This window comes from Hemitrygon akajei, chromosome 27 (genome assembly GCF_048418815.1).
Source record: "Hemitrygon akajei chromosome 27, sHemAka1.3, whole genome shotgun sequence".
Classification (NCBI taxonomy): Eukaryota; Metazoa; Chordata; class Chondrichthyes; order Myliobatiformes; family Dasyatidae; genus Hemitrygon; species Hemitrygon akajei.
Genome location: NC_133150.1, coordinates 25,514,301 through 25,539,577, shown reverse-complemented (window position 1 = coordinate 25,539,577; position 25,277 = coordinate 25,514,301). Strand labels below are relative to the sequence as shown.

The 25,277-nt window shown below is 40.9% G+C and overlaps 1 protein-coding gene across 2 annotated transcripts in view; it reads right to left on the bottom strand.

The window, feature by feature from the left end:
- LOC140717189 (copine-8-like) overlaps window positions 1-25,277 on the bottom strand; it is a 659,086-nt gene that overhangs the window by 470,585 nt on the left and 163,224 nt on the right. The window contains exons 6-7 of one of the 2 annotated variants that reach the window (XM_073030487.1): window positions 5,621-5,660; window positions 960-1,036 (exon numbers count right to left, since the gene is read on the bottom strand). In XM_073030487.1, the coding sequence (XP_072886588.1) occupies window positions 960-1,036; window positions 5,621-5,660 (117 nt within the window). Of the gene's footprint in view, window positions 1-955; window positions 1,037-5,620; window positions 5,661-25,277 lie in introns of those variants that run through there. The other variant, XM_073030488.1, reaches the window with a different exon arrangement.

The following is a 25,277-nucleotide window of genomic DNA, read 5'->3' as shown; positions in this document are numbered from 1 at the left end:
TGAGCTTACAGGTTTTTTTTTTGATAAAATTACTTTACATTATTTCCCTTTCTTATTGAGAATGAAAACATGCTCATACTTAAAACTAGCAATTAAACTAAATAAAAATCTTTACTTACCATTCTCCTGACAGCTAATTTCAAAGGTTTCAAAGATTTCTCCCATGAATTTCAATGGGCTCCCTACCCTTGAGCCAGGTCGCTGGTTCAACAGGCAGATTTCACAGCCTGAAAGCTGGAAAATCTGAGCAAATTCCTGTGATCATGCTTACATCTTTGAGGAGGCCAACCAAGTAATAAAGGGATGCCACAGCTACCGACCCACTGAGCTGCAGATCCAATACAGATCTCAGTGAAGGAATCCTAATTAAAATATATCCTACTTGGTCCCTTAAGTCCTTGGATGGCCTCTTCCCTTAGCATCCCTTCATGAGAGAAAACCTCCTTTGGAGTTTAAGCTTCTCCTCCCAAACTCCCAGGTCTAAAGTTGGTTTGCTCATCTTTGTGCTACTGCCAGTGTTGAGATATTCAGCCAGCAGAAATGTTTTCTAGAAATTTGCAGGATTCTTGATACAACATATAGGGGATTACAATTCCCACAATTCTTGTTCTTATAGATTTGGAATAAGGCATTCCCATATGTATCACAGTTAACACACTCTGAGTTTGTATTTGGCAGGAACTGGAATTGGACAAGCCAAATCCTTTTCACAAAGGAATCTTGGTAATAAACAAACAGCAAACTAAGCTTTTGTGCATCTCATATGCGGATAATCTTTTCTTGATTCCATCTTTGTTCCTATCTCTTCTTTGCATTTCTATTCCATTGGAACCTATTCAAATAGGTTCAAATGATATAGAGTGGATAGGTATCTCCACTTTATATCAGCAATGACACTGGCCATACATCAATATTACTGAGTACCTGGATGCATTAATCACAAGCCATGTTCCACTTACGTTAATGGTTTCTCCAGTCGACTCCCTGGTGAGCCTACAATTTCCCCCAAGGTGCAGAACATCTGACCCAGGAAGTCCTATAAAAGAAAGAATTCATATTAACACAAGTTACATGCATGCACACACATCTATGAAGGCAAACACAAGTGTGCACTGAATATGCAAACACACACACAGAGCTGATTATAGAAAGTCAAAGGAGGTAATCTGCTAAACTTTCCAAACTTAATGAACAACTGTAAAACTAATTTTCCCCATGAGGAATTAGATGACTAATGCACTCAACATTGCTTGTTCAACAATTTGGTGTTCATTAGAATTAACCTACTTAACTTTCTCTCTTTTCCCCCCACCCCCATTCTATATGCTTACTTGCTGTCACAAGTTTTAACTGCATAAAATCGTGAATAATGACAATCGTACTTAAAAAAACAAAATATGTTTCAAAAACAAAGCATTATTATAAAAAAAACACTAAGAAGCATCTATAAGAGAAAAAATGGGCAATTATTTTAGTCATAAGAAAGGTTAATGTTAATTCTATCACTTCTATTAATTAATGAAATGTTAATTCTATTTCTCTTTCATCGGGAGCTGCCTGACCTGCTCAGTATCGCTTTCTTTCTCTGTATCCAAATTTGCAACATTACAGTATTTTTCTATTAGATCAATGATAATCATAAGCTGATTCAACTAAAGAGGATAACAGCTTTGGAATTAAAAGATGCTTAAATTGGTATGCTGTAGTGAAATTCTGCAGCTTGCTAAGCATTTTGACCCTGAGTTTCTTGTTGCAACTTTCAGCATAGCTCAGCCTCTATCCAAAGCCTTAGATGATAGCTGAAATAGCTGTATCAATGAAAACAGCAGACAGAGACTCAACTGAGTTGCAGTTAGGAATGAAAGTGAGGGCAAACAAAATTGCAAATTGGCCTGGTGGAACAAATTGTTGTGGCAGGGGCTCACATACACCAGAACAATGCAGGTTAAGGGCAAAACTTGTAGTAAATGCAACAAAGTAGTACACATACAAAGAACATGTCAGACAGACGAAAATACAAAAAGGGAAGAGATAAAGATAGAAAGTCAAGTAGCAGTCTCAAAAAGAGCATTGATCTACATGCTGTTGATGAGAAAACTGATCATGATGAGAATGACACCAGACTGGATAGCCTTAAGATTTGCAATGTGAAATTGACAATAGACAAACAATATGACTTAAACAAGAAGTGAACACCAAATTAATTAAAATGGAATTAGACACTGGCTGTGCTGTTTTAATCATTCCACAAAACTAGTTTGAACGGTACTTCAAAGATAGTGAACTGAAGCCTGCAGATAACCAACTAAGAAGTTACACTGGAAAAAAGATAACTCATGTGAGAATGATATTTGTGACAGTGAAATACAACAACCAACAAACCATGATGGGCTTGTATGTAAAAACATAAGGACGTGCGTTGTGGAGCCATAACTGGCCTAGACAACTACAAGTTCATTGGAGATCCATCAATATTTGCATGCCATATCTCCATGTAATAGAGTCAACTGAATGCAACTCAAAAAATGTACTGAATGATGCCACAGCAGTGATAAATGATGGCATTGAAAACTGAAAAATATCAAGGGTAAAATAGTGTTAAATGAAAATGCCACACCCAAGTTTTATAAGGCACGACTGGTTCCTTATACAATTCATGATAAAGTAGCTAAGTGAGCTAGATCACATGGAGGCTGAAGGAATTCTTTCCAAGGTTGAGTGGAGCCCATGGGCAATGCCATTGTTCCCAATAGCCAAGAAGAATGGGTCTGTGAGGATCTGTGGTTACCTTAAGGTCTCCATCAACCCAATACAGAAAGGGAGCATTTTTGCAAATCTTTCTGGAGGAAAACACTTCAGCAAAGTGGATTTAGCTAAGGCCTACCCATAGAGGACGACGGGAGAAGGGTGCAAATTGTTTCTCACCATAAACACTTACAAAGGGATTAATCGCTATAATAGGCATATTTTTGGAGTAACAGCATCTGCACATGCAGGCTGGCAGAAAGATATGGACCAGGTAGTGCAAGGCTGTCCGGGCACTCAGTGTTACCTGGTTGACAAGCAAAATCTCCAAAGTCTCTAAACAGTGTTTAAAAGGTTAGAAGATTATGCCCTCAGAGCACGGTGCAAAGATTGTGAATTCTTTATACTAAGCATCACTTACATTCGTCACGCCATTGACTCACAAGGATTATACGAGTGTGCTGAGAAAGTTCAAGCAGTGGCGGATACCCTAAGGCTAAAGGATGTATCACCATTCTGGTCCTTTTTGAGGATTTGTCAATTACTATAACAAGTTCCTACTACGCATGGCTACTGTTCATTACCCCTTGAACTCCTTATTACAGATCGGGAAGAAATGGCAATGGACAAAGCAGTGTCAGGTCACTTTCCAAAAGATAAAGGAAATCGTGACATCAGGCATTGTAGTCACACATTATGATCCACTTTGTCCAGTGCAGCCTACCTCTGACACCACGCCTTAGGGTATAAGTGCAGTCATGTCTGAACACCTCACAGCCTTTGCATCTTTTTCCCTCAGCAATGCAGGGAAAAATTATGCACAGATTGATGGAAAGGACTTGAGTCTGGTTTGGGGTGTAAAACATTTCAATCAGTACTTGTAAGAGTCCACCCTCATTACTGATCATCACACACTTTGTCCATTTTCAATCCGCCTTGTTCCAGGAACAGAAGCAGCATGAATGCAGTGATGAGCTCAGTTTCTAGGAGGACACAATTACAAGATTGAATTCAAGAGGACGACGAAGCATGAAATTGCTGATGGATTGTCCCATTTACCCTTGGAAAAAAAAACTTGAAAAATTTACAAAAGAGGATACTCCTCTTGACGTCTCTTCCTAATGGAAATTAAAAGTCTCCATATTATAGCAGAGACGATTCAAAGGGAAACCATAAAAAAACCCACACTACCTCAGGTCTACATGGCCACACTAACTGGCTGGAATGTGCAACAGTTCTCCCATTTTTACCACCACCGAGATGAATTTACCCTTGATGGGGGTTGGTGTATGTGGGGATTAAGAGTTGTTGTATCATCCATGCTGAGAGCGAAAGCGTTGGAGGAGCTACGTGCCGGCCATCTGAGCATGGTCAAAATGGAAGTGTCGGCTCAAAGCTTTGACTGGTGGCCTGGGAGAGATCAGCAGATCAAGCAACTGTTTGGGATGCCAACACATCCAGAAGATCCAAGAGCAGCACCTGTCCATCCCTGGGAATGGCCTGCATTACCCTGCCAGAGGATTCATGTGGATTTTGCCAGACCATTCATGGGCACAAATTTCTTGGTAGTAGTGGATGAAGCTACAAAGTGGCCAGAGGAGTTCCCAGTAGCTTCAACGACAAACTTAGAAACTGTTTATGTGTTGAGAAGCCTCTTCTCAATGACTGGTGTTTCACTTAGGCAGTGACAATGGATCACAGTTTGTTGCAGAACAGTTTCAGTCATTCCTGAAAATGGATGGAATAAGATGTATTACATCTGTACCGTAGCACCTGGCTATAATTAGCCTGGTGGAAAGAACATACTGCGAGCAATGTCAATAGAACACACTACACTGAGTCAGAAGATCGCCAATTTCCACTTTGCACATCGCAATGCAGCACACTCCACAAACAACTGGCCAGCTATGCTGTTCCTGGGTCATTCTTTGCATTCATGCTTGAATCTCCTCAAACTCAATCTCAGAAGGAGTATGCAGGACAAACGGCCGAGGCAGACTCAAGGCTCTTCAATCGAGGAGGTTCAATGCTTCACTCCTGGACAAGCAGTCCTGCCAGGAGACTGCAGATGTGATCAGAAGTGGGTGCTTGGAAAGGTTACGGGTAGAACTGGACACCGGAAAATGCATCTGATGTCATCTGGAGACGACACATCAATCAGTTGAGGAGAGCAGAGCTAATTGTTAAAGAAGAAAGGTGTCCAATGCTGTCAGAACCTAATTCCTGGAGCCCCAGAGACAATTCCTACAAACACCACAGAGGAGGCCCCAGAAGGGAGATTGTTTCACTGCTACAAATCTCACCTGCTAAGCAGCATGAACTCCCTTGTTGCAAAAGATGATATCCCACAACAGTAAGATATCCTCCACAGTGATTAAATCTTTAGCTGGAATGGGACAATTTTAAATTTACTATGCTGTGGATGTCTGTATTTGGTAGTTATATTATATAATATACTGTGTATATAGTTGAGATGCATTCTATATTGAGTTGGGGTTTATAGCTAAGCAGGGAGGAGTGTTGTGCATTTAATATTTCAGCAATATTGTAAATACATGGCTTGATTAAGCTTTCTTAGTTTGCTTAATAATTCTTTATGGGTTATATATAAAAGTACCTGAATGGCATACGTCATTAGGCCACCATGTCATATGTACATGACTCTTTTAAACTCTTAAAAAAGTTAGACTCGCATCCTGGACTCCTTTGTTTTTCTTCCAATTAATTTTATGGCTTGCAGTAACAAAACAGAGCACTTATGCAAATATCCGATCCTTTGGGTATGTTGTGAAACTTCAAGGCCTTAAGGTTTAACATTAATAAACATTAAAATGATAGAATGTCACTCAGAGGTAGAAACAAAATTAATACTTACATGTTTAGATAAGTCCAGGCTTTTTGAATCAACATCGTACCTAAAGAGGAGTGGAAATTATTATTTTTACTAATATATTAAATTAAATGTGCAATGAAATTAATAAACAGAAAGAAAATGCTGCATTTTCTCAAACTTCATGCCCCACCCTCCAATCCCTCATCATGAAAATTTTGAGAGCAGAATATGAAATGCTTGCATTTATCATCCTGATGAAGGGTCTCAGTCCAAAAGACTGACTGTTTATTCTCCTCCGTAGATAAAAGAGATTCTGCAGAATCACTTTTATACGGAGCAACACACACAAAATGCTGCAGGAAGTCAGCAATGCAGGGAGCATCCACGTAAAGGAACAAAGAGTCAATGAGACCCTTCATCAACACTCGAGCGTGTTGTTCCTCTCCATAGATGCTGTCTGACTTGCTGAGTTCCGAGTTTACAGCTCCCCCAGCATTTTGTGTGTGTGTTGCATTCATACAGTGGTTTTACTTCCCTTTACACGATGTCTCAAACAGCTTTACTTCCAATGAAACACTTCTGCTTTGCAGTCCCTTCACAATCTAGGGTATTCAGCTGCCAACATTTTGCACCACATGCTTTCACCATGTGATAATGACCAGGCAATTTGTTTTTTGTCGTGTGAAGTGACTGAGAGATAAACATTGGCATGTCAGGTGAAGTCACAAGACAGCTCCAAAAGAGTTACCGTTTATCACCTCAATTGAAAAGCATCATCTCTAACGGCACAGCGCTCCTTTAGTACCACACTGGAGTGGCAGCTGAGATTTCTGTGCTCAGGCTTCTGCTTTCTTATTTCATATGATTTGCCGTAACTGTCTCCAGCTTTGGCAGAAAATAATTAGAATATTAAAACACTTAATGGGGAAAATCTGTGGTGTATCTCTTGGGGTTTGGTTTTACCATTTTTATTCATGATTTTTTTAAAAATATAGTACTGATTAATTAATCTCTTGGAAGGCCATCAAAATAATGCTAAAATAATTTCACTAAATTTCACTCATTATCATTAAGACAAACAATGTTCTTACAAACTGGTATGAACTGCCATGATCTTTCTTTTGTTTAAGGACTGGGTTACATTGCAGTTTTAATTAGCTGCAAATATTCTATAAACAAGTGCACAAACTCACAAAATTCAACCTATCATGAGGTTCAACTTCTTAGAAAAGTGAACATCAAAGATCGCCTACTTTGGACCAAACGTTTACACGCTATGGCCAAGAAAGCTCATCAATGCTTCTACAAGCTCAAGAGGCTAAATAAATTTGGCATGTCCCCTTCAACCTTAACCATTTTTTAATGATGCACGGAAGAACACATATTATCTCGATTCATAATGGCTTGGTATGGCAACTGCTCTGCATGTGACCGTAAGAAGAAGTGCAGAGTTATAGGCACAGCTCACAGAAACCAACCTCCTCTCAATGGGTTCTATGTCAGTAAAGCAGTGAGCATAATCAAAGACCCATCCCAGCCCCACAATCCTCGCTTCTTCCCACTTTAATTTGACAGAGGATAAAAAAGCCCAAAAGCACAACCCACCAGGCTCAAGAATAGATCTATCCCACTATAATTAGACTTATTTAAAGTACAATAAAATGGACTCCTGACCTTACAATCAACCTTGTTATGAGCATGCACCTATTAGTGTACTGCAATTTATCTGCAGCTGGTACACTTTATTCTGCATTGTAATTGTTTTATCTTGTTCTACCTCAATGTGCAGTATAATGATCTGATCTGTATGAACAGTATGCAAGACAAGTTTTTCCACTCTGTCTTGTCACATATGACAATAACAAACTAATTCTAATTCCATTCTTTGTAGCTCATTTAGTCCAGATCCAGAGTGCAGTCTCCTTTACCATATCCTGGCACAAACTGCAGCAAGCAGGATAATCTCGGTAGTAAACAAACGGTTTTCTGTCAATAGTTCATGTCAGGACTTCCGGTAAGATGGCGATTGTTTAGCTGCTCCGAACTTTTGTTCCGTTACTGTCGCTATCTTTGCACTAAATGTCTCCATTTTTTTAAACCTTAGTTAGGAATTTTTTCGGTATCTCTTACTTGCCTGTGAACATATCTAACTTACAATGTCTAGCAAGAGTTCTAAATCCGGGAGAAAGGAAGCTACGACTCTCTCAGATGAGACCCGGGCTGCGCTCGGACAGCTCCGAGACAAAATTTTAAAGGAATTTAAAACCGCTTTCAAACAGTTGGAAGACAAACTGGATCGGATCAACGACAAAGTGGACAAACATGCCGAATACCTATCTTGCATCGATTCGACTTCTGAAGATTTAGAAAGTCGTGTTCGATACCTGGAGACTCTCTGTTCCAGCTTAGAGGAAAAATGTAACAAACTCCTTTCCAAAATGGTGGATCTCGAAAATCGCAGCAGACGCTGCAATCTTAGAATTCTTGGATTGCCAGAGGCCACCGAACAGGGATCAACCGTGAAGTTTTTGGCCAAGTTTCCATGAGATATTCGGGAAAGATTTGCTTCCAAACCCGCCTGAGCTCGAACGGGCATACAGAGTCTACGTTCCCCCCGGAATTCTGGGCTCCCGCCCGCGACCAGTAATCTTGTGCTTCCATCAATACCAGGTAAAACACAGTCTGATTGTAGAGGCACGTCGCAGGGGTTTTTTTACTTTCCAGGATACAACCATCCGCTTTGTGGAAGATTTTGTACCCCAGACCTTAAAGATGCGCGCTGAGTTTAAAGGCGCAATGAAAGTGCTTTTTGATCGTGGTTTTAAACCCTCTCTTCGTACTCCTGCCGATCTACGAATCAAGCTTAATACTGGAAAATACAAGTGGTTCAAATCAGTGAAGGAAGCTGAAGCATTTGTGGCAAGTCTTCTGGCTATCCAGTCATCTTCGGAATCCAATCGGACCTCCTAAAATGGTGGATAAGTACTCCTCATAGTAAAATTACTTTTTCTGGACTCAGACTTTACTTGAATCACTCAGACATTATTCATTGAAACTCTAAGGGCTGTTGACAATTTCTCCCTGGATTTGGTGTGTGTGTAATCTATTTTTATTCTTGTATAACTTTACCTACAGAGTTCTACAACTGACTCTAACTTGTTTTGGAGGTTCGAAGTCTTTACTGAAGGCCTCCCTGTTTGTTGGTTCACAGTTTAATTGCTGATTTATTTTTCCTTTTTTATATTTATTTTTTCTTCTTTTCTTCACCCCTTTTTTCTAATCTCTGAATTTTTTTCTCTCCTCTCTGTAAATGGTTGATAAATACTCCTCTTGAATTTATAATTTTCCCCTTACTCTCTTTTTTTTTACTTTTTTTCCCCCTTTCTCTTACTTTATTCTTCTATAATTTTTCGCAGGTAGGTTAGTTTTGGTTTTCTTCCGATTTTCTCTGTATTAAGTTTTATATTTCTGCAAAAGGTGTTCTAATCTGTAGTTATGTTTTCTAGTGCATAAACTAGTTACTATTTGCTATAGTATTTATAAGGAACTGCTGTTAATGACACAAATCTGGAAGTTTGTATTTGGGTTAATTTTTTTGGTAGAGCTAGCTACTTGTTTTGGTAGCCGTCTAGTTTTGGGTTGTGTGAGTGGGGTGGATTTTCCAGTTCCAACATCACTCACTGTATTTATTGTTTCTCTTTATTGCTTAGGACATGTATATGTTTTGATTTTACGAATCTATGTTTACATCTCTGCTCCCAGACTGCTAGTGTACTGCTTGACTTTTTATATGCCTGCTGCCTTTTATGCATTAGTAATTGATAATGGCTAGTGCACTTAAATTCGTGAGCTGTAATGTAAAGGGATTGAATCACCCTGTTAAAAGGAGGAAGGTATTCTCACATATCAAACAACTCAAAGCTGACATTGCTTTCCTTCAAGAAACTCATATTCGTTGTTTTGATAACTCCTGGCTTCTGTCAAAGTGGGCGGGTCAGCATTTTCATTCATCCTTTGCCGGTAAAGCTAGGGGAGTCTCCATTCTTATTAACTCAAATATTCCTTTTGAACTCCATAATAAAATATCTGATACAAATGGCCGTTTTATTATTGTTTCTGGTAAACTATATAACACTAAAGTTGCACTAGCAAACCTGTATGCCCCCCACTTTGATGATGTTAACTTTTTTGAACGGTTTTTTTCCTCACTACCAGACTTAAACTCATACTCTCTTATACTGGGTGGTGACTTCAACTGTTGGTTGGATCCTAATCTGGATCAACCGTCCTCTGTTACCAGATCACCTACTAAATCTGCCTTAGCTATCCAATCGTTTCTCTCTAATTTTGATATCTCTGATATATGGCGTTTCCTCCATCCTACGGAGAGAGATTATTCTTTTTTCTCACATGTTCACCATACCTTCACTAGAATTGACTATTTCTTACTCGATAATCAACTTATTCCATTTGCCCACTCTTGTGACTATCAGAGTATACTGATTTCTGACCATGCCCCAATTACCCGCTCTCTGAACTTTCCTGGTCTCCCTCAGAGGAATAAACACTGGCGGTTTGATTCAACTTTATTATCGGATGATGATTTTTAAAAATTTATTAAGGATCAGATAACCTTTTATTTTAACACTAATACATCACCTGAAGTGCCATCCCAGATTGTCTGGGATGCCATGAAAACATATCTGAGGGGTCAAATAATCTCTTACACAGCAAATCTCAACAGAAGATCCCGTGCAGATCGATTAGACCTCATTAACCAGATTAAAGATTTGGATCAAATATATGCCCAAACTAAGAACCCTGAATTATACAAGAAGCGCGTTGAACTCCAAACTAAATTTAACCTTCTGTCCACTCAACCTGTTGAACGCCAACTTCTCGAAAGCAAAAGTCGCTTTTACGTTCATGGGGATAAGCCTGGTAAATTCCTAGCCAATCAGCTGAGGCGTTCCAAAGACAAACAACATATTACAAAGATCCGGAAGGAGAACGGAGACTTTACATCGGATCATTTAGAAATTAATGACGCATTTTAAAAATTTTATTCTCCGCTTTATTCCTCTGAATCTCTGAATGACAATATCTCTGTTGATCAATTTTTACAGAATCTGAATATCCCCTCACTTTCATCTGATTTCAAAGCCAAACTCAATGCACCTATATCATCAGAAGAAATATCTTTTGCAATTTCTGCACTGTCCTCAGGGAAATCTCCTGGACCTAATGGGTTCCCTGTAGAATTTTATAAATCATTCTCTTCACTTCTTTCTCCTCAGTTACTTTCAGTATTATCTGACTCGTTTAATTACGGCAAATTGCCACCCTCTTTCAATGAGGCATCTATTATTCTTCTTTTAAAAAAGGGCAAAGACCCAACAGAGTGTTCCTCGTATAGGCCGATCTCTCTGCTCAATGTTGATGTAAAGATCTTAGCTAAAGTGTTGGCTCATAGATTAGAAACCGTTACTCCCTCCATTATCTCTGATGACCAAACAGGCTTTATTAAAAACCGTCTCCCTTTTTTTAACATTCGGCGTTTATTTAATATCTTATACTCAGTTCCAACTGGGATTCCTGAATGTGTTATTTCCCTCGATGCGGAGAAAGCATTTGATCGTATAGAGTGGAACTACCTTTTTGCAGTCTTAGAAAAATTTGACCTCGGCCAAAGTTTCATCTCTTGGATCCAATTGCTGTACCTGTGTCCTACTGCTTCTGTTTTAACTAATTTTCAGAAATCCCAAGTATTTAATCTCAAACGTGGCACCCGTCAGGGATGCCCCTTAAGTCCCTTTCTCTTTGATTTGGCTATAGAACCTCTGGCGATAGCATTTCGAAACTGTCCTGAATTGACCGGGATTTGGAGAGGGGGTGTTGAGCATAAAGTTTCTCTCTATGCTGATGACCTATTACTCTTTCTCTCAAATCCGTCTACATCCTTACCTCTAATGTTTTCACTTCTTGACCAGTTTAGCCAGATCTCTGGCTATAAACTTAATTTACATAAGAGTGAACTTTTCCCAATTAATAAAGAAGCACAAGAACTAACATTTCGTGATCTCCCTTTTAAAGTAGTCCATAATCAATTTACTTATCTTGGAATTACAGTCACAAGGAAGTTTAAAGATCTCTTTCGCGAAAACTTTGCCAATCTTTCATATGCTATAAAACGGAGTCTGGTACAATGGTCACCTCTATCTATGTCTTTGGTAGGTCATATTAATGTTGTTAAAATGTACGTTCTCTCCAAATTTTTATACTTATTTCAATCTATCCCAATTTTTATCCCTAAATCTTTTTTTGATTCCTTAGACTATTATTTTGTCATATCTGTGGCAGAATAAGCGCTCTAGAATTAATAAAATCCATCTCCAAAAATCTAAAAAAGAGGGTGGCATGGCTTTACCTAACTTTCGTTTATATTATTGGGCAGCTAATATACGTTGTGCTACCTTTTGGTCTTTCTTCCACAGCCAACCCGAGTGCCCTAACTGGGTGGCAATGGAGTTGAGCTCCACTAAAGAATTATCTATCTCTGCACTTCTTGGCTCTGCACTCCCTAGTAGTCTGCCCAGATCAATAGCTAATCCTCTTGTTAGACACACTTTGCGTATATGGGCTCAGTTCAGGAAATGCTATGGTTTCCAGGGGTTTTCCGTTTCCAGCCCTGTCGTACATAATCACCTTTTTTTTACCTACTACGTACGATTCAGCATTCCATATTTGGTATAGGAAGGGCATTAGACATTTTGAAGATCTTTTCATTGATAATCGCTTCGCTTCTTTTCAGCAGCTCTTTGTTAAGATCAATCTGCCTAACGCTCATTTTTTCAGATATCTCCAAATCTGACACTTTATTGCTCCTTTAATTCCTAACTTTCCTGAAATGTCTGCGAAAAATGCTATGGACCTATTTCTTTCCATTAATCCACTAGGTAAAGGTTTAATATCAATTATCCGAGATAAACTAGCAGCCTTACGATGGGCCCCTGTGGATAAAATTAAAATGGCCTGGGAGCAGGATTTAAATATCTCCTTATCCGAGGAGAGCTGGGACTCAGTTCTCAAATCGGTTAACTCAACCTCTCTTTGTGCTCGCCATTGCCTTTTACAGTTTAAGATTGTTCATAGAGCCCATATGTCTAAATCTAAACTATCTCGATTCTACCCTGGCATTAGTCCGCTCTGTGATAAATGCAAGAGGGGCGTGGCCTCTTTCATCCATATGTACTGGTTCTGTCCTAGCTTGGAGAAATTCTGGAAAGATGTCTTCACTACATTATCGTGTATTCTGAATCAGCACCTAGAACCAAACCCCTTAATTGCTCTGTTCGGTTTTTGGGGCGAGACAGATTTACGTCTGGGTCCGACCAAATGCCGAATACTATCCTTTGCCTCTCTCCTGGCTAGACGCTTGATCCTCCTTAGATGGAGAGATGTTGCCCTGCCCACTCATGCGCAATGGCTTAACGACATTATGGCCTGCTTGGACCTCGAAAAAATTCATTATTCAGTTCTTAATTCAGATCTAAAGTTCCATAAGGTCTGGGGACCTTTTATCGAGTACTTTCATAACCTTCCTCTTGACTAGGGGTTTTTTCCTTCTTTTCGGTCCCTTGCTTTCAGCTCCCTTTTTTTTCTGGTAGTAGGCATTATTATCCTCTGTTGCTAAGTGTATTCACAGTCTGGGAGTTTGACTGTCCTGACTTATACTCTCTATATTGTGTTGTGGTCGGTCTGGAGTTGTTGTTTTTTTCTTGTGTTGTGGGGCTTGGGGAGGATACTAAGCTTACTTGTCTTTAATTTAGGTGCTTTTTTGTTAAATTCTCTTCCTTTGTAGCATATTGTTATTGTATGCTTAATTTTGCACTGTATTAATGTTCCTCATTGGGATTTGGGGTTTTTAATTTGTAAAATGTTTTGAAAAACTAATAAAAAAAAAAAAAAATAGTTCATGTCAGTAATGATATTTATGATCATTGGAACAAGGGACAGATTTATGAAAGGAAAAGAAAAGAAAATTTTAATCTCCAAAGCAGAGAGGAGACAGATCTCCAGTTTATCAGGTGCACATCTGGATTAGGAAACTAATCAAATTAGACCAGAAAACAAAGGCCCAAGAGAATGTGAGTGCTGGAATCTGAAACGATAATAACAAACTCCTGGAGGAACTCAACAGATCCTGCAGCATCTGTGGAGGCTCACGGATGGCTGAGCTTTCCGGTCAAAACTCTGCATCAGTGGTCATGTCCTGATGCAAAGTTTTGACTCTGGACGTCAGTCATCACTGCACCTCCACAGATGCTACTTGACCTGCTTAGTTCCTCCAGCAGTTTATATCAGAAACCAATTTTGGGCAGCTAATCCCCCTGGCAATTTATTTCTTATTACAATTTATTCATCAGTGCATGTGATTAATAATTTACAGCAGTTAAAAGGAAACTTCTCATAAATCTGAGTCTAAGTACATAGAATCATGCAGCATGGTAACCCAGGCTCTTGGGTCCAACAGGTTAACACGAGCCAAGATTCCCATCTAAAAGTACATTGTATACATTTCTCTGATATTAAATGTACCTATTGAAACTAGTCCTATTTGCCAGTGTTTGGCCCATATCACTCTAAAAATTTTCCTATTCATGTAGCTTTTAAATGTTGTTAATGAACCTGCCTAAGCCGCTGCTTCAGACAGCCCACTCCATGTGCTCACAATGCTGAAGGAGCTCAGCAGGTCAGGCAGCGTCTATGGAAACGATTAAACAGTATGTGTTTCAGGCCAAGACCTGTCTTCAGGACTGAGAAGAAAGGGGGTAGACACCAGAATAAAAAGGTGTGGGGAGGGGACGGAGGCTAGCTGGAAGGTGATAGGTGAAGCCAGGTGGGTGGGAAAGGTCAGTAGGAGAATCGATGGACCATAGGAGAAAGGGAAAGGAGGAGGGGACCTGGGGGAAATGATAGGCAGGTGAGGAGAGATAAAAGGTCAGAGTAGGGAACAGAGGAAGGGGAGGGAATTTTATTATACCAGAAGGAGAAATCAACATTCATGCTACCCAGATGGAATATAAGGTGTTGCTCTTCCACCCTGAGAGTGGCCTCATCTTGGCACAAGATGACATGTCAGAATGGGAAAAGGAATCAAAATTAAAATCCACATTCCATATATTGACCACACTGGATAAAAGAATTTGCCTTTCAGATTCCTATTAACTTTCTCCCCTCTCATCTTAAATCTATGCCCTCTAGTTCTTTATTCCCAACAATGGTCTTCAGATTTCATGTTTGATGGTTAAATATGGGGCAGTTAAATGAGGACACTTAAAGTATGGTACCTTCAAGGTCAAGGCTGAAAACACACAGGACAGCCAGGATTCAGATGAGACTGAAGCACAGGTGGAATGAGGCATCCTCTGTCTACCATCTTGTTGGCGAATGTATAATCACTTGAAAATAAGATTGATGATCTCAGATTGCTGTTTCAGAGGCAGGTAAGGCAGATCTCAGTTGCTTGTTGCTTTGAGACTTGGTTAACAGCAAATACACCGGACACAGCTATTCAACCAGAAGGTTTTATGATTTTCAGAATGGACTGAACCTCCAATTCTGATAAGGAAACAGGTGGTGGAGTATACTTTTTAGTCAATTTTCGTCGGTGCACGGAAGTTGGAGTTATATCGACTTCTTGTTCCCTGACTTAGAACACCTAACAATCAAATGTAGACTGTTCTATTTGCTTCAAGAGTTCTTCTCCATGATCTTCACCATAGTTTACCACCAGCAGCCAATTATAAGCAAGCACTCGCAAAACTGCATGATGCTGTCTATAAACAAGGAACAGCCCATCCTGATGCATTTCAAATTATAATTGGCAACTTTAACCAGACCAATTTGAAGAAAACTCTGCCCAGTCATCACCAGCACATAACCTGTTGCACCAGAGGTCCCAACACACTTGACCACTGCTACACTACAATAAGGACTGTCTATCATTCCTTCCCGAATGAAATTTGGACTTCCACTACCTCCATACAAACAGAGCCTAAAAAGCAAGGCTTCAGAGATCAAGACAACCAAGAGGTATATATGGGAGGCTGAGGAACGGTTACAGGACTGCCTTGAGTCAGTGGACTGGGCCATGTTCAAGAACTCATCAGAAGACTTGAATGACTACATCCAGGTCATTACAGACTTTATTAAAACAGCTGTGGATGAGTGTGTCGAAATCACTCAGGATTTCCCCAATCAGAAGCCCTGGATGAACAATGAAATCAGAAATCTGCTGAGAGTCATTCAAGTCTGGAGATCCGGAATGCTACAACAGGTGCAGGTATGATCTCCGGAAAGCCATCTCACAGGTGAAGTGGAGATTCCAAACAAGACTGGAACCAACAAGGGTTGCTCGACAGCTGTGGCAGGGTTTGAATTCCATAACCTCCTACAAAGCTAAAGCGATCGATATAGGAAACAGCAGAGCTTTGCTTCCTGATGAGCTCAATGCCTTCTATGCTCACTGTGATCAGATCAGGGAGGGAACATCCTGCACCTCCATATCTCCCAATGATCCTTTGGTTTCAATATCTGATGATGACATGGGGGCTTTCTTCATGAGACTGAATCCAAGGAAACCATCTGGAATACCCAGCTGAGTACTGAAGACCTTTGCCAACCAAGTGGCTATGTATTCACAGACATCTTCATCCTCTTGCTCCAGCTGTGTGTGGTACCCACCTGCTTCAAGCAGGCTTCAATCGTACCGGTGGCCCAAGAAGAGCATGGTAACCTGTATGAATGACTATCACCCAGTGGCATTTACATCCACAGTGATGAAGTGTTTTGAGAAGCTGGTGTTGAAGCACATCAGCTCCTCTCTGAATGGTGACTTAGATCTGCTCCAATTCACCTACTGAAGCAACAAGTCTACAGCAGATGATATCTTTTTGGCTTTTCACATAAACCTGGAACATCTGGATAGCAAAGATGCACACATCAGGGTGCTCTTTATCAACTACAGCTCAGCATCCAACACCATTATCCCCTCTAAGCTAATCAGTAACCTCCAAGACCTGGGCCTCAATACCCTCTTGTGCAATTGGATCCTGGATTTCCTCAACCCCAGTCAATTTGGATTGGCAAAAACATCTCCAAGGAACTGATTGTAGACTTCAGGAGAGGGAAACCAGGGGTCCATGAGCCAGGAATCATCCGAGTATCAGAGGTAGAGAGGGTCAGTAAATTCTTGGATGTCACCATCTCAGAGGACCTGTTCTGGAAGCATCATATAAGTATTATTGTGAAGAAAGCATGACAGTGCCTCTACTTCGACAGGAGTCAGTGGAGGTTCTGCATGTCATCAAAAACCTTGGTAAATTTCTCCATGTGTGATGGAAAGTGTGCTGACTGGCTGCATTATGGCCTGGTATGGGAACACCAATGCCTTTGAGCATAAAGTTCTACAAAAGGCAGTGGATTCGGTCTAGTACATCACAGGTAAAACCCTCCCAATCATTGAGCACATCGTCATGAAAAGTTGCTGTAGAAAAGCAGCACCCATCAACAATCCTCACCACCCAGGCCATGCTCTTTTCTCACTGCTGCCATCAGGTAGAAGGTACAAGTTCCTCAGGACTCACACCACTCAGTTCAAGAACAGTTACTACCCCTCAACCATCATGTAAACCCCTAATGTTTACAGTTTACACTTACTGTTCTATAGATTTGCTCAGTATGTCTGCAGAAAATGATTCTCAGCGTTGTATATGGTGACATGTATGTACTTTGATAATAAATTTTACTTTTAACTTTGAAGGGGAAAATAACATGTACCTTTACCCTATACATGCCCCCCATAATTTTATACACTTCTACAAGGTCTCTACTTTTTCTCTTATGCTCCAATGATAAAAGCCTCAACCTGTTCAACTTTCTGGAAAAAAATGTGGCCAAACTATTTGTTCGGATGAATTTGTTCAAGCAGAATTTGGACCAGGAAGAAAATAGGAGAAAAATCAATTCAGAGAAAAGCACAGTCTTAAAGACGAAATGGCAGCTTAACTAATGAGAAAGGGAACATTTCCACTTCTGACAGAAGGAACAAAATTAGGTTCACCAGATCGATTCTGAGACAGAACTTTTGGATTCTCTGTCCAAGGATATTGTAGAGGCTCAGTTGCTGAGCGTATTTAAGACAGACGTTTGTAGATTTTTGAATATTAAAGAAATCAAGTGATACAGGAATTGCGCAGGACAGTGCTGATAAAAGATTAGCCATATCCTATTGAATAGCTGAACAGGCACAAGTTGCCAAATGGTGTAATTTTGTTTATATTTCTTATATTCCTAGATTCTTGATGGTGGTAATCTAGATAATAAAGAAAATAAGTTATCACATTGATATAGTGGCTTTCACTTCGTCAAACTGCACACTTGGAGGGCGGACCAAAGTCAAGATGGTGCTAAATGGCGACTCCTTTGCTTATATCTTCGGAAACAGTGCAATTTCTATCTTTGATATCTTTTTTTTTTTCCTTTTCGAGGTTCTTTTGAAGACCTTGACCTGGAGTTACACTCTGACTTTGGTTCCTTGCAGGAATGGGACCCACTCTCAGGGCTTCACGAAGGGCCATTTTTTGATATCCCAAGGACGTGGCCTGGAAGACTAGCACACCTTCAGGGTGCCGGATTTTTGTGGTTCTGGAGACAAGCTGATTCAAAGTCAGTGTCCCTGTCTGAGGCATCGCAGGAAAATATGGAACATCGGGAGCAGCAGATTAGCTGCCGTGGGCTGTGTGTCCAGAGACCTGAGCCCAGGGGGCTGACTCTCTGGGCACAGAGCTCAGAAAAAGCAACGCAACAGACTCTTAACATCATGAATCAGCAAGTTGTTTGTTATGTCTCCCCTCTCGCTGTGAAACGGAGATACCTCTTCTTCCCTCATTAGGGAGAGAGAGGGCCTGTAGTATGTTGAATTACCAGCTGTTTGAGTAGAGCTTTGGATACAGCAAGTCTGTGTCTTTATTGATGATGTGCTGCATGCTTGAGTGTTTGGTGGGGGTATGCTGTTGATTTTTTGCTGGTGGGGGCGTGATCATTGCCTTGCTGCTATTTGTGCATGGGAGGGGTGGCTGAGGGGCTTTGGGGTTCTAACATTTAACTGTCATTCATTCTTTGGGGCACTCCTCTGTTTTCATGGATGTTCGCGAAGAAAAAGAATTTCAGGATGTATATTGTATACATTTTTCTGACATTAAATGTACCTATTGAACCTAAAACACTTCACAAACAATTGAATATGTTCCTTTAAAATTGTAACCGTTGTCGACTTGGCAGCAAACACAGTACTTATTGGGGTAGAAATTCAAGCTCAGTCAGCTATGTTAAAGGCAATAATGCAGTAACAGCTATACTTTATGCTGTGTTCCCGAATTACAGTTCCATTGGAGCCAAAGGAACTTAACTGCAATATTATCAAATCCTGAAAGCAGGATACAGTCTACAGCTGTTAGTATTTTATGCATTAGTGCAAGCAATTAAGTTCATATTTTATCCTAATATCTGCTGTAAAATTATCCCGCTGTATACAAATAGTTTAAGAGAACAGCTTCTAAGATAAAACTGCAGCTAAATAATACAGAATATATTAGAAGACATAAGCACAAAAGATTCTGCAGATACTGGAAATCCAGAGGAATGAACACAAATTGCTTGAGAAACTCAACAAGTCAGGCAGTACCTATGGACGGGAATGACCAGTCAACGTTCTGGGCTGAGACCCTTCATCAGGACTGGAAAGAAAGGGTAAAGAAGCCAGAATAAGGTGGTGGGTTGAGGGGAAAGTGGTAAGTGATAGGTGAAACCAAGTGAGGGGGGATGAAGTCAGAAGCTGGGAAATTACAGGTGGAAATGATTAAGGGCTGAAGAAGGAATCTATTAGAGGAGAGTGGCCTGTGGGAGAAAGTGAAGGAAGGGCACTAAAGGAAATTGATGGGCAGGTGAGAAGAAGATAAGGGGAAAGAGGGGAGCCAGAAAGAGGAGTGAAAAAAAGAGAGAAGGATGAGGGGGAGAAATTACCAGAAGTTAGAGAAATCAATGTACATGCCATCAGGTTGGTGGCTAGCTCAAAAGAATGAGGTTTTGCTCCTCCAAATGGCCTCATCACGGCAGTAGTGGAAGCCATGGACCAAAACATCAGAACAGCAACAGGAAGCGGAATTTAAACAGATACCCATTGGGTGTGCCTGATGGAATGAAGATGCCCAACCTCAGCAATGTAGAGGAAGCTGCACTTTGAGCACCAGACACAGAACAATTTACAAGTCATAAGGGAATGATGAACTGATAAATATATATGACAAAATATTCACATGAACCTAACAGCATAGGACTGCATGACAATGTAAATTAAAATATGGCACAGATCAGTAAGAAGACCATGGCCCAGGTGGCTGATCCAGAGCCAGTCGTGCTGCTGATCACACACTTAGTGCAATGGATAATAAGGATAAGGAGCAGGAATGTGGGTATTGCTGCAGTTGGCAGCATTCAGAGTCAGGCAAACTGAAGTCAGGGAAGAATCCCATTTAATTAGCCAACTCAAGACCATGCATGTGGCCTAGACTGCCTGAGGAATGTTCATCCACATACAACAGCTAAACTGAGTATTGGTATTGCTGCTGGTTTATTGTAGAAGTTGAGCGAGAAGTTCATGCATAATTAAGTATATTGGAATAGTTAAGAGAATACAGAATATAGGGCTGGAATTAAACAGAAAGTACAGTGCAGCTAAACAAATAAAGCACTCAGGCCAGAACGAAGACCAGAAGATCAAGAGTTCATCTTTGGCATATGTTGAAGATTCTGATAAGAGCTGGGGGTAGAGTAGTTCAAGTGATTTACTTTGTAGCATTTGACAGCCCTTGTGGAAAGTATAACATACAATCTCAGTAAGTAATTTAGTTAAAGGAGACAATTTTATTGTGGAGCAGGAAGTCAGAGAAAGAAGTGCTTGCAAAAACCCAGTCCACAGTGCACAAGACATCAGAAGCAATGGTGAGTTAATTGTAGTTAAGTGGGTTTGTTGATACTGCTCAAGGGACGAATGGCATAACTGAAAATTTCCCGATTATATTATAAAAGGGAACCAGAGGATCTCGAAAAAAGATCAGCAAAGAATACCTCAGGATAGTGACTCATTCGTGAATAAATATGCAAAGCAGTGCACCTTCAGCACTGATCAGGCTGGTTTATGTACTTAAGTTCTGCTGTGGAACTTGAACCTTTCAATTCGGTAGAGAGTGGTACCACTTAGTCACATAGATAATGAATGTAATTACCTTCACATAAAAAGATATAAAGTGGAGTACTTTAATGTTTTCTGCAATAAAAAAAAATCCCAGAGGTTACACATCGACTTTCCTGCCACAAAAAAGACTTTGCCTCTTCAGGTCAAATCTTCCAGACAAGAGGATCTTCAATCTATAACAACACACGTAAGATGCTTGAAGAACTCAGCAAGCCAGGCAGCATCGATGGAAAAGAGTAAACGGTCTATGTTTTCATCATGACTGGAAAGGAAGGGGAGAAGTCAGAAAAAGAAGATAAGGGGAGGAGAGGAAGAAGTACAAGCTGGCAGGTGATAGGTGAAACCAGGAGAGGGAGAGGGGTGAAGTAAATAGCTGGGAAGTTGATTGGTGAAAGAGATAAAGGGCTGGAGAAGGGGGAATCTGATAGGACAGGAAAGAAGACCATGGAAGAAAGGGAAGAGGGAGAGGCACCAGAGAAAGGTGATGGACAAGTAGGGAGTTAAGCTGAGAGAGGGAAACAGGAATGGGGAATGGGGGGGGGGGGTGGGGAGGAGGGGAAGCAAATACCGGAAGTTCTAGAAATCGATGTTCAGTCTGTCAGTTTGGAGGCTACCCAGATGGAATATAAAGTGTTGCTCCTCCTACCTGAATGTGGCCTCATCGTAGCAGTAGGGGAGGCCATGGACTGACATGTTGGAATGGGAATGAGCAGTATAATTGAAATGGGTGGCCACCAGAATCTGCATTAACATCACCAACACTGGTTCCAATGATGGCAAGTGGATTCAGAACCGTCAATGCCGTTTCCAAAGACCCCGGACACCTTTGAACTGTTAATTGTGCAATCTCTAACTCTGGCTCTAGCCTGGACCTTGCCCGACACCACCTCCAGGCCAAGATGTTATGCGCTGCTGCTAAAACCCCAGTCTCCCATTCCCCCATAACCACTCTGCAAACTCATGTGTCTCAGGCCCCAATGTTAGCTCTTTTATCCAAGGAGCCTCCATTTTCTTCCCACCCCCACCTTCCCTGAATAGCTTAGCCCCCTTCTCTCCTCAGACATGACCAACTCTCTGATCCCAGCCATCACACATGTCAGGTCTTCAAAATTCTCATGGGGCTTCCCCTCTCTGAGGCAGAACGTTCTGTTATCAATAAGGGCCTCATGTTTGTCCCCCTACATCTGCACCTCAGTAAGTTCCACACTCGCCATGATGCCAAACTCTTCTTCCAATGCCTCCATTTCCATGCCTACTTCTTTGGCAAGGACTCTCCAGCCCGCACCGATGACCCTTCTCCTGGCTTTGACCCTTTCTCGATCTCTCTGTGTTCATCTCTGTAGACAGTGTATCTACTGATATCTTTTATAAGCCCACTGACTCTCACAGCTATCTAGATTATACTTCTTCCCACCCTGTCACTTGCAAAAATGCCATTCCCTTCTCTCAGTTCCTCCATCTCCACCACATCTGTTCTCAGGATGAGGCTTTTCATTCCAGAACAATTGAGATGTCCTCCTTCTTCAAAGAAAGAGGTTTCTCTTCCTCTACCATCAATGCTGTCCTCACCCACATCTTTTCCATTTCAGACACATCTGACCTTACCCCATCCTTCTGACGCCACACCAGGCATAGCATTCGTCTTGGTCTCACCTACCATCCCACCAGTCCAGCACATAATTCTCAGTAACTTCCACCATCTCCACTAGTATCCCACCACCAAAGCACATCTTTTCTTACCCCCCACTTTCCACCTTCTGCAGGGATCGCTCTCTACATGGCTCCCTTGTCCATCCATCCCTCCCTGCTGATCTCCCTCCTGGTAATCCTTAAAGGCAGACCAAGTGGCACATCAGCTCCTACACCTCCTCCCTCACTACCATTCAGGGTCTTAAACAGTCCTTCCAAGCGAGGCAACATGCCACCTGTGAGTCTCTTGGGGTCACTTACTGTATCTGGTGCTCCCGGTGTGGCCTCCTGTATATTGGTGAGACTCAGCATAGATTGGGAGACCGCTTTGCTGAGCACCTACACTCTGTTGACCAGAAAAAGCAGGATCTCCCAATAGCTGTCCATTTCAATTCTACTTCTCATCCCGACATGTTAGTCCATGGCCATGATGAGGCCACACGTCATTAGAAGAGCAACGCCTTATATTCCATCTGGGTAGCCACCGACCTGATGGCATGAACATTGATTTCTAGAACTGCTGGTAATTGTCCCCTACCCTACCTTCACCATTCCCCATTCCTGTTTCCCTCTCTTACCTTATTTCCTTACCTGCCCATTACCTTCCTTTTGTGCCCCTCCCCCTTCCCTTTCTTCCATGGTCTTCTGTCCTCTCCTATCAGATTTCCCCTTCTCCAGCCCTTGATCACTTTAACCAATCAACTTCCCAGCTCTTTACTTCACCCCTCCCCCTGCCCTGGTTTCAGCCATCACCTGCCACCTTGTACTTCCTCCTCCCCTCCCCCCACCTTATTCTGACTTCTCCCCTTCCTTCCCATTCCTGAAATGCCGACTGCTTACTCTTTTCCATAGATGCTGCTTGGCTAGCCGATTTCATCCAGCATTTTGTATGTGTTGATTTGGATCTCCAGCATCTGGAGATTTTCTCTTGTTTTCTTCCAATTTATAACAGCCTCATTTAATTTGAGTAACAGTTAAATCCTAGATTAAAATGTGCCTGAGAGACTTTAACCCAAGTTATCCATCTCATTTCTGTGCCATCCTCAACTTCAGGAGGAAGCTACAATCTTGACTTGATAGCAAAAAAAGAAAAAACAGTCCTTAGTAGTTATGGCAGCATCTATAAGGAGAAGCACTGTTGACATTTCAGGCCGAGACGTCAACAGCGCTTCTCCTTATAGATGCTGCCTGGCCTGCTGTGTTCCACCAGCATTTTGTGTGTGTTGTTTGAATTTCCAGCATCTGCAGATTTCCTCGTGTTTGCTTAGTAGTTATATCTTACATAAAAAAACGTAAGCGCTGACTACAAGTCTGGGACAATATCTCAGAGTTCTGATGGCATTTACCATCTGCACAATGTCACTGGAATTTTCAGATCCTCACAATCCTTAAGCAGCTTTTATTTCTTTACCTAGCATCTGTTTGCTTCCATGTAAATATCTCTTGCACTAAAATAAATTATTTATCACTAAAATAAACACATCAAATATTTTTCCTGAGGTGGTCACTTAACAATTGCACCCGTTTATACATGCAAAATAAAAGCATTCTTATTTACAACTGTAATTAAGAACAGGCCATAGGCAGGCTCCCATCTAAGTCAGGTACCTTCTGATGATCAGTCACAACTTGAAACACTGATTGCTTTCTCGTTCATTCTCCACAAAAGCTGCCTGACCGGTTTCATACTTGCAATATTTCTGTTTTATTTCAGATTTTTAGCATTTGTGATACATTACTTTTCAATGTATTTTTCTCACTGGGCTTACCAATAGAACTAAGAGTATAAGCATAAAATTACAATATTTGAAATAAAACTATAGAAGGATTAGTACATGGACATAGAAGGATTAATTCATGTTCTCTTGATGAGCTGTGTATGTGTGCCCTTTTAAAGTTGATATGTGAACCTCTTCTGATTCAAACAGAAGTTAATGTGCAAGACACCTCTTGTTTCTTGGCCTACTTACGAAGGGCTTGTCACACCAGTAAAAGCGAGGAATGACTGAGTCTTTATGTGACATTAACTGTCTGTTTTCTGAAAAAATCTGCTTGGAACTCCACGAAGAACTTTGGATATCAATATTTATGGCAAGGTGCACATTGCCATTTTTACTTGGGTATATTTTATACATCAGTGAGATGATATCTTTAAGGATATTCTCTCCAATCATCATTCTCAGCAAAGAAAAAATATCAGTTTGATTGTTAACACACACTAGTCCCGTTGAAGGGTCTTGGCATGAAATGTCTACTCTTTATTCCTTTCCACAAATACTACCTGACCTGCTGAGTGCCTCCAGCAGTTTGTGTGTGCTACTCTGGATTTCCAGCATCTGCAGAATCCCTTGTCTTTTTGAGCTTGATTGTGAAGCTGAGATAAAACCTTAGCCATGTCACTTAACAGAGAGGAGGACTGCGAGTGTACAGCATCTTGTACAGTATTTGGTATTTCCTAATAGTCTTCATAAATAATGGAGTGTGGTCACTGTGGAACATGACTACTTGCAGTAAGCTCTCACAGATTATTCTGTGATAATGATCTGTCCGTGTGGTGTGATAATGATCTGTCCGTGTGGTGTATAAAAAGACATTGAATATGTTGGCCAAGTGAGTAGTTCCAACTGCCTTGCTCTTCTTTACAGCAGAGCAAAGGCATCTTTTAAGTCCCACTGAGAAATCAGAAGGGCTCTT